The sequence below is a fragment of the Agelaius tricolor genome, unplaced genomic scaffold (genome assembly GCF_023055355.1).
Source record: "Agelaius tricolor isolate 1412-34295 unplaced genomic scaffold, bAgeTri1.0.p SCAF_13, whole genome shotgun sequence".
Taxonomy (NCBI): Eukaryota; Metazoa; Chordata; class Aves; order Passeriformes; family Icteridae; genus Agelaius; species Agelaius tricolor.
In genome coordinates, this window is record NW_027269273.1 from 10,755,980 (window position 1) to 10,765,851 (window position 9,872).

General features: G+C 37.0%; 1 protein-coding gene across 5 annotated transcripts in view; it reads left to right on the top strand.

Annotated features, from left to right (window-relative positions):
- Positions 1 to 9,872, top strand: part of SHLD2 (shieldin complex subunit 2) — a 38,236-nt gene that overhangs the window by 18,426 nt on the left and 9,938 nt on the right. For 4 of the 5 annotated variants that reach the window (XR_011681035.1, XM_071438711.1, XM_071438712.1 and 1 more), the window contains 7 exons: positions 750 to 3,174; positions 3,700 to 3,807; positions 4,576 to 4,758; positions 5,606 to 5,740; positions 6,703 to 6,909; positions 7,764 to 7,998; positions 9,575 to 9,690. Coding sequence is in view for 3 of the 5 variants with exons in the window: in XM_071438711.1 (XP_071294812.1) it covers positions 1,686 to 3,174; positions 3,700 to 3,807; positions 4,576 to 4,758; positions 5,606 to 5,740; positions 6,703 to 6,909; positions 7,764 to 7,998; positions 9,575 to 9,690 (2,473 nt within the window). In the remaining 2 variants the exon portion in view is untranslated. The remainder of the gene's footprint in view (positions 1 to 749; positions 3,175 to 3,699; positions 3,808 to 4,575; positions 4,759 to 5,605; positions 5,741 to 6,702; positions 6,910 to 7,763; positions 7,999 to 9,574; positions 9,691 to 9,872) is intronic. The other variant, XR_011681037.1, reaches the window with a different exon arrangement.

Sequence of the window (9,872 nt, forward strand, 5' to 3'; positions counted from 1 at the left end):
TTTGTGCAACTTATAAACCACTAAACATGTCAACAAGCAAAAGAGAAGTGATACTTAAAATGAGGGGCAGATAAATTACTATATAAGTGGACATTTACTAAGTTCATTTGAACTGATGGTAACATTTTCTGTTTGTCACAGATCTGTTACTGAGCTTTTTACATCATGTATTGGTAGCCTTTTATCTGCAAAGCTTATTAACATCACTTCTTTGGGGATTCAACCTCACTGTCACTTTGCTTAGTCTTTCCCTTACCTGATCCACTACTTCAGTATTGACCATAGATTCTGTTCTTCTGGTTATTTGTATATTACCATTCTTTATATAACTCAAAGCTTTCACAGCTTTGGGTATTGTCCTTTAAAAGTTACCATTTTCTGGGACTAAACTTAAATGTACAACTGCAGAAGTTTGGACACTCCAATATTTTAAGTGGTATTTATTTTGTTATGAGCATAAAAGTGACCAATGCTAGTCTCTGAGTTTTGTAGCTTCTTTGTATTCTGCCCTAACTTATTTTAGTGATTGTATATTGCATTTCCAGTGACAGCAATCGTGTACCAGAGATCACTATTCTGTGATGTTTATGGTTTTTCCATGTTACAATGAGCCTTGTGAATGTGCAGATTTATTGACCCCTAGTGGGGTTGTTAGGAAAATGGTTGCTAATTTAATTAGTGCTAAATGAAAAATTTGCATACTTTTCAATGCTGCATTTGTTTCAATGGTCTTTTTCTTCTATTTACAGCTGGATTAGCTCTTGAATTTTTTCTGGTGTTCTCTACATCTGCAGAATTGCCTATTGAAGCAACTTCTATTAGCAACAGCACTCCCAAAACAAGTAGCTATAATCACATTTTAAGGAACAGTCAGAGCTGTTTCTCCATATATTAAAATTATAATTATAGAGCAGAAATTTAAAAAATAAAAGGTCATCTTTTTGTGTGCTGTGTAAGTGGGCTGATTTTTAATTAGCTAGAAAAGCTAGTAATTTCTTGAGTAGTTTGATACTACATAAATGAATTAAAACAAATCCTAAATCACTTGCTCAAGCTTTACTGACCTCTTAGTGGTTATTAAATAATTATTATTTATCAGTAATAGCCTGAAACAGTCGTTTCATGCCAAAACAGCATGTAAAATATTGCATTCCTAGCAAACTTTAATTTTAAATAGCTCTAGTGTTTTAATCATTTAGTTGAAACTGATTTTCTGGAAGATGAAATGATCTCCTAACTATGCTGTGAAGATTTTTTACATTTATTTCAGATGAGTTTAAATCAAGCACTGAATAGTGAAGTCACATTTGACTGTTTGATTAGCAATAGTAAATGAAGACGAATAGGTCAATAATTAAACTTAAAATTAACTTCCCTATATTGTGTTTCTATGTATCAGAATCAGAAACTAGGTGTGGCTGTAAATTTATTTTTCTGTGCAAATTTGACAGAAATAAATGCTGAATATTTCTAAAATAAATTCCCTTTTTTAGATTTTGTACATCTATTTTTATAGGCTTGAAGCAGTTAAGTAGTGTTTTTACTGGTTAAACTATGAAAAACTCCCATGAATTTTAGGTGTTTTTAAAATTGCAAAGGAAAAGTAAAATCCTCCCTTTTTTTGCATCTGCTGATATTTATTATTATTGTGCTTATTTAAAGTCAAACTTACACAGCAGTCAAAAATGTCAAAAAGACCTCAAATCCATATTTTTGTGGGAGCACCCAGTATCCCGAGGCCACGGGAGGGGTTGGAGCAGAGCTCAGCCCCTGCTGGTGAGCGATGGAAGGAGCTGCGCTGTTTGTGTGACAGCCCTGGCCGTGTTCCTGGGAGGCTCCGGGCCGCTGCTGCCCCCGCGGTGCCCCAGGCAGAAAGCTCTGCACCCACAGGGGTCCCCACCCAGCAGGGCACGGTCATGGCAAAAGAAGGAAAAGATCTGCCATCTCCTGCCCCTGTGGCACTAACTTGTACCTGCACACATAAAAAAATCACAGGTTTAGCTTGCTCTGATTGTCATGAACCCACAGATAGATTTACACCTGCAGATGTAAATCAGGCTGCAGATCAGCACCTGCCCCAGGACTGTGCAGAATCAGCTGGACAAGAGAAACCATCAGGTGCCTGCTGCCCAGAGCTCACTGAGACAAAAGCCTGTCCTTCAGAAGTTGACAGAACTGATATTTCTGCATTGCTTGCCAGCACTGAGCAGGTCAGCATCCATTTACAGTCTGTGGGGCTTCAGGCAGCTCACAGAACTGAGCATCATGAACATCTAAGGCAATGTATGGATGTGTTTTTCCAAGAAGCTCAGGAGTCCAAAGCAAAAGAACCAAATGACTGTGCAAACTTTGCAGTGTCAGCAGACACTGAGTTTCGTAGTGTACTGACTTCCAGTCGGGTGGCTGTTTTTGCACAGAATGAGATGCAGGAAAGTATTGTAAAACTATCAGAAATAGAAGCAGGCAAAAAAGCTGAAGAGGGACACTATGGTCACTTCCAATGTGATTCTGGTGTTGGAACATGTACTACTACTGTTACTGAAAATGAATATGAGGAAGAGGATGCAAGTTCTCTTGAACTTTTCAGTTCTGAGGATGATGGGGAAAATGTTTTGGTTAAAGCTACAAAACAGGAAGAAAGTGCTCAGGAAAATGCAGAAAAGTTTCAAGAACCTAATGTTGCTGCTGAGCAACTTGTAAATGAAATCCATATTGAGCCATTGAGCTCTGGGGTACTGTGCTCTCAAGGGAACTGTTCTCACAAGAACTTTTCTAAAAGACCCCGCAAGCATGAAGATTCCCTTCGTCTTTCTCACTCAGCATTTAGAAGAGAGCTCAAATCCAAGAGAGCTAAACTGAATTCTTCTCCACCTGGTTCTGGGTTGAGAGTGGATCCAGACAGGATGGCAGAGTTCAAGAAACTCCAAAAGAAACTCTCACTACTTAAGAATTGCTGCTGCAAAAATCAAAAGTACAATATTTTGGTTGCAGTTGTACATCCTTGTCATATCAAAGAGGTACAGAAGAAGACTATACCAAAATCTTCATGTAAAGTTCCTGTGGCAACAATTGTTGTTACTGACCAGTCAGAAATTGAGAGAAAGGTGGTGCTGTGGCGTGGTGCTGCATTTTGGTCCCTCACTGTGTTTCCTGGGGATGTAATACTGCTTACAGGTGAGAGTTCTTTTGTTTGCCTTTTAAAAATATGGATCTTAAAAATGCCTGCTTAAAATAGAAGAATGTAGCAAATAATTTGGAACTATGGCTAAGCATTTGTAAGTTGCTTTCTTACATCACTTACATCACTGAGTTCTCAGTCATCCTGCCAGTGCAACATTGACTGTTCCATGGAAGTTTGCCCTCAGACACAGCCATGGAGAGTCAGGGCTATTCTGTAAGGTGTCAGTGTTTTCAAACAGTTGTTCTTGAAAAGTACAAGTGCTGCTACAAACCAGACCTAAGCAGTGTCTGCTAGGAGGCTAATGAGTTTAAGAATTACATCAAACTGAGACAATTTTACCAACTCATTGTAAATGGTGTTGGTAGATTAAAATAAAATAATCACTGAGTTTCCAAGTGTTCTCTTTCAAACCCTCTGCTTTACACATCTCTATGTAAGACAGTTATATAGTCAAGAGAAATACTATACACTTCAGTATTGTTGACATGTGAGTTGATAAAGTTGTTTTTTTCTTGCAGATATAATAATGTCTGAGAATCCTTGGTGTGGAGAGGTCATGCTTCAGTCAACATTTACCAGTCAGTTATTGAATCTGGGGAACTGCTCAGCTCTCAAGACAGAAGAATGTAAGATTGTAGTGCATAAGTTGCCATGAAAATCACAATAAAGAGCCGTTTCAAGTACTCCATTTTGCTGGCAATGCCTCACACATAATATGAAATAGAAATGTGTGCAACTGAGAGGTACTAAACACAATAGAAAAATATGACAGGAACACCTGAGCACAAGATGTGGACATGACATCAGATAGGCATGTGGAGATCATCATAAAGTTTGGTGGCTACCACTCTGAACTCAAAAAAAAAAATTAGTTTAGTTTAGGAAAGAGCAGTTATCCCAGGACCTGCCCATGTGATGTCTGAGATTGCATGAGGATTCAATTTTTTGCAAAATGGAGTAAGTGGATCCAAAGTGATTAATTGCAGGCCATGGAGGGTTGGAGACTGAGGGGAAAATGCTGTGGAAGTATCACCATTGTTCTTCCTGTCTTTGTGATGTCCAGTATTGTAAAGCCAGCTCTTAAGGCAGATTCTGAGGTCAATGATTAAGAACAGCTTTCTTCTTACCAAGCTATGGTACAAGGTTTTTTTGGGGTATTTTAAAGTATTGCACTTAGTTGAACTTCATTTGCCTCCTCTTGATACTACCCTGAAGTGCAGTTAAAATTTTACCTTAAATTTTTAAAAATTTTTTTAAAAAATTTACCTTAAAATTTTTGTAAAACTGTTCTGATTTTTTCACTGTTAACATGTTCCAAGTCACAAGTTTTACACTTCTAAGCATAAAAAGCAGTATGTGACTTTGCCTTTTTTCCATATAAATTTATCCTCTAGTGGATGATGGTGTTCTGCATGGCTTATTGGCATACATATCATCAGAATTTCCACACTTCAGAGACATTCCACAAAGACAAGTTCAGAGACTGGATGATGTTCAGTATGTGCAGCTAGATCAGCTCCAGCCCAATATTTTGGTGCACTCAATCCTGAAAATTATCAATATTTCTGTGTTAACAGGTAAGTTAATTCACTGGACTTCAACTTCTGCAGTTGCTGGAACTTAAATAGTAATTTTGTAAGGCAAAATGTTTCTCACTGCTTGATTTCAAGCTTTGCACAAAAATTTGATCCCATTGCACTATCATCTTGAACTAGTAAGATACAAATTTCTACCCACACCATCAATAGCATGTTTATTAGTTTTAAATGCAGAATTTTGAAGATAAAAACCTTCATCATTTGCTCTAGTAAATCTTGGAATTAGATATTCCATCCAGGTGTTCTTGTTGAAAAATTATTTTTGAAAAATGCTGTAGTTTTAGTGTGGAACTGAAACAGACATGCAGTGTCCTGGATAAGAGCTGTGTAGAGGTTTGTATGTACTGTTACTAATAGTTTTAGTGTGCCTTGTACACCTTGTGCCTATAGTTTTCTTTTATGTGAAAACTTGTAGTGAAATGTTTCTTCCACGGTATTCTACAGAAGTTAAGGGAACTTCCAATTACAACAGTTGCTGAGAGATTGAGTACAATTTCTTACTTCTCAGTACAAGTCAGGAAGAATGGGAGCTGAAAGATGCTCAGATACTTCTGCTTCAAAGGGAGTTGTCCAGTTACTGAGTATTTAGATGGATAAAAGTTAATTAATATACTTTATGCACTCCCTCAAACTAGATTCCTGTTGCAGAAGAAAGCAGGTTATTTTCTGTCCAGAAGAAATTGTAGGTGTATTCTTCTTTGCTTTTAATTGTAGCATAAAATGATTTATATTTATACCATGATTTCACTGTAATACTGAGGCACGTGGGGTTTGTGTGCTTATATGCTTTTCACTGTAGAAGTAATGTAATTTCAATTCTTACCAGAATCTGTGTACAGCTACAGAGGTGGCAGCCAAAGAAAAATTATTCTAACAGTAGAACAGAACAGAGATCAACACTACAGGATGGTTCTGTGGGGGGCAGGGGCTGCCTGGTACCCCCAGCTTCAGAGGAAAAAAGGTAAGGTTCCTTGTACCTATGGGTAGGTCTGAAAGGATTTTTGTGATGCTCTAAGTGCCTTTTAAGTATTCAGCTGGTAACATTTATCCATTCAACCTTTCAATACTCCCCTTGGAGGGATAATGTATTTTGTGCTAATTCTAACATCATCTCTGTTTAGAAGCAGTGCCATCAGTAACAGAATTTGATTGCACTTCAGAACACTGAGAAGGCATAAATATTTAAAAACTTCAATCTATATACAAGATGCACTTACTTATATAGTGCCTGGTTATGTAACTATAAAAAATCCATGAGTGTTAACTGTGTTACCAGTTTTGCTGGGTCTTCCTTATCATTGTCTGGTGTAGCATGAATTGCTGGGTTTTTCCTACTCCTTTTATCATTTTCTGCTTTCCACTTCAGGCTTTATATCCTGATGATCTTGAGAACAAGTCCAGGTAACTAAGTAGAAGCATCTCTTCTACTTAGAATTACAAGAATTACATGTGGCTGTGCAGTGACTACTACCAAACTTTTATTTATTCCTAGTCTTGTTCCTTTAAGAAAAGTTAAACTAGGTTTATGTTAAATGAAAATTCTGGAGATGGAAGATTAAAAACATTAATCACATTAAAATGGAAGTTGATTAATCAACATGAAGATTTTTTCTCTGAGACATTGCCAGCATTAGTGCTGACAACACATTTCAGAGCTGGTTTCTTTTTCAAAATGCTCAGTTGTTGTGACAGCTGAATTTGGTAGAGGTGAAAATGAAATTTCTGTTATGGGAAACAACTCATGCAAAGTTTATAGGGAAAGGAAGAACCTTACATGTCATCACACTTAAAAGGAAGTTGCCAGAGCTGGCTATGTGAGAATGTCTTCTGATTTGTTTCTCAATCTTGTACATGACCTTGGCTTTCTGTAAATTAACCACAGTACAGAAAATAAACTCTTCTGTTTGCTTTTTTGTTCTGCAGACCACATATGGGCTTTCAAATACCTTTTGGTCCAGTGTAGTTCTGTCTCAGGTGACCTGGAACTGCACACTACTCCATGGTCATCCTATGAGTGCTTGTTTGATGATGACAAAAGGGCAGTTGAATTCAAAGAAAAGTTTCAGAAAAGCCAGACATCCCTCATGGAGTTGACAAGGCTCTCGGTGCTCCTGGAAGAAAAATGCTCAGGTAAATGTTATCCACAGCTCTGTAATGTCTGTTGTGCCATGCACAAGTAGGCAGAATAGATGCTCTCATGATGAATGAGGTAAGATGGTTGTTTTTTTAAGGTAGCCCAGGTCTGGGTCTGAATTTATTCTGGAGGCTGCTGCCCTGTACTTGGCCAAACTGAATGCAGCCTTCATCCCATGAGCCCAGCAGAGGGATAGGTGTGATGTGTGCTGCCATGCAAAGGCAGCTTCAGAGCACAGAGGGAAATGCTGACTTTTGTTATCCACACCAGCCAGTCCAGTAATGATGTGACTAAATACTGGAAGTTTATCAGTGTTTCTCAAAAACGGGAACTCTCAATAGCTACTGCTATTGAAAACTTCTTACAAAAGGACAAAGAAGACATTTTACACAGTCATCCTCTCCCAGATAAGCCTAGAAGATGGCTATGGGTGGTGTTAAATGCTAGGAAGTGATTAAAGCTGTTCTTGCAGCATTTACCTCTAGTTTATATAAAAATAGTGAAAAGCTAAGTCATTAAAGCTGTGCTTTTCAGTGTCTTTGAAACAGTGGGAAGAAAATCACTTGGAAATTCTTTGCACAATTTTGATCTCTTATTCAGGCACCTTCTGTAGTGGCATCTACTGATATAGTACCTGAAAATGTAGTTCTTTTGTACATTTTAAAATAATATTTAGCCACCAAGATTTTTCACTGAATAAAATACCTCTAAAAATTTGAGCATGTGTTAACAAAGGGGGAAGAAACTGAGAAAGTTCTTGATAGCAATTTTGGTTTTTAATCAGCTGTAGCCATTGATTTCGCTTTCAGTTCTAAATAAAGCTTAATTCATATTTGAATTGTTTTTGTAGGAGTGGTCCAAGTGAAAGCCCATATCTTGGAATTGAAGTTTACTATTTCCACTGGTCAGTACAAGCAACTCATCTTCTCTGCTGACACTTCACTGGAATGTGTTTTGGCTTCTCTGCCTATGATCACATATTCAGGTTGTGCCAAATGTGGTTTGGAACTACAGGCAGATGAGAACATGATCTATAAGCAGTGTATTAGATGTCTGCCATACAGCAAAGTAAAAACATTCTACAGGTAAACAAAATAGAGTTAAAGTAATGTGTATTATTAGGGAGGTAAACTTTCTCCATTTTAATTTCCCCCATATCTAAAATTCTTTGTTTAAGGTGTGGTTAGCAATCCCTGTCTCTCCAATGAATTTTCAATTTGTTGTTCTTGAATTGCTGTATTATATTGTCATTATTTATATATGATATTCTTAGTTTGAATCTAACTTTTTAATTTCTGTGAATACTATCATGCAGGAATGATGTTTACCCAGTACTGTGTCAGATAAAGCTGAGGTGGAGTAGAAGCTTGAGGACCAAAGGAAAACTCCTTGAGAATCTTGTTCCAGCCTAAATCTGAAATCACATGCATGCAGAACCATGTTTTTAAATGGATTAGTCAGCTGTGCAGAAATAATATTGACAAATGTTTTCAATAAACATTCTGGGAGAGCAGAGATAGTGAGTTATCACCAGATGGCACTGTGGGACACATATATTCACACTTGGAGAAAATAAACTAAGTGGATCCAGTTGATGTAGGTACATCTCTATTGACTAATTGTTCAATTCTCACATTTATCTTGGGCTTTTGAAATGTCGTTTTCATTGTGACTAGAAAGACATGTAGCTAGAGAATGTTCATTGAGACAACCATGGATGTGATAGAATTCTAGAATATGTAAATTTTCAATCTAAATTTTTTCTCAAATTCTTTCTAAACTCTTCCATAATGAGCTTAATGAATCATTAACTTAAATACTATTACTTAATGAACTAGGACTTAAATATCCTATTTATCTAACCAGGTAGTGACTTAGTATTTTTCCTCTAAGCAAAATAGTCTTGCATCTTTATGTGCTATTTGTTTTCCTGTGAGGAAGGATTAAGTGCAAAAAGGTTTTTTCCTTAACTGAAAAGGTTCTGCCAGTCTTTCATAAGACTATGAAATCTCAGTGGGCATGAAGGACCTCAGTTTGCTCCTGCACAAAAGATGATAGAAAAATGATAAGGATTTCCAGTGTTTGTACTCTCAGCATGAGAACACATCCAGATGTAGAATTTACATGTCCATTTTTTTCAGAGAAAAGCCTGACATTTTTGCACTGAAATTTTTTTCTGATCAATTTAGTAAGAATGCATCACCTTGGGAGTATTTCCAAATAGGGATTTTTATTTCTTCAGTGGTTTGTGAAAACATTTGGTATTATTTATAGTGCAAGAGCTATACCCTGGTATTATGTGGCTATAAAGTGATGTATTAAGACAGATAATACAGAGTGACGTTGATACAGATGGTACAATTCCAAGTGACACACCTAAGCTTATGTCCCTGCTTTGTATTTCCACCACCTCCATGGGCAATCCTGACCATCCTAAAAGTAAAAAATTTCCTTCTAATGTCTAATCTGAGTGTCCTGTCTCAGTTTAAGGCCATTTCCTTATTTATTCCTCAAACTGATTCCAGAGCTACAGATTTGACACAAGTACATCGAGATTTTCTCCTTTTTCTATTTCTTGGTATTATGATACAGCAAGATTAAGTTTCAATAAAAAACAAACCATAGCAGCTAACTTTCATGAAACTTTGTTTTCTGATCTAGACCTGCTTTGATGACAGTAGAAGATGAAGGACATGAAATTTATGTTCATGTGGTGTCTGAGTTGATGGAAAAAATCTTCCTCAATATTCCTGCCGATTGGCTGAAGAGATTAGTAGGTACTGATTCATTAATTACTTGTGATAGAAACAGGCAGCAAAGTTCACAATGGAAGGAAAATTTTTAATCATTTACAGTTGAAAAAAAACCCTAAACCACCAACATCAAAGTGGCTGTCTGACAAACTCAATTTCACTGGAGAGGTTGCAACAACAGGAGGTGAGAGGTGTGAATAACTACA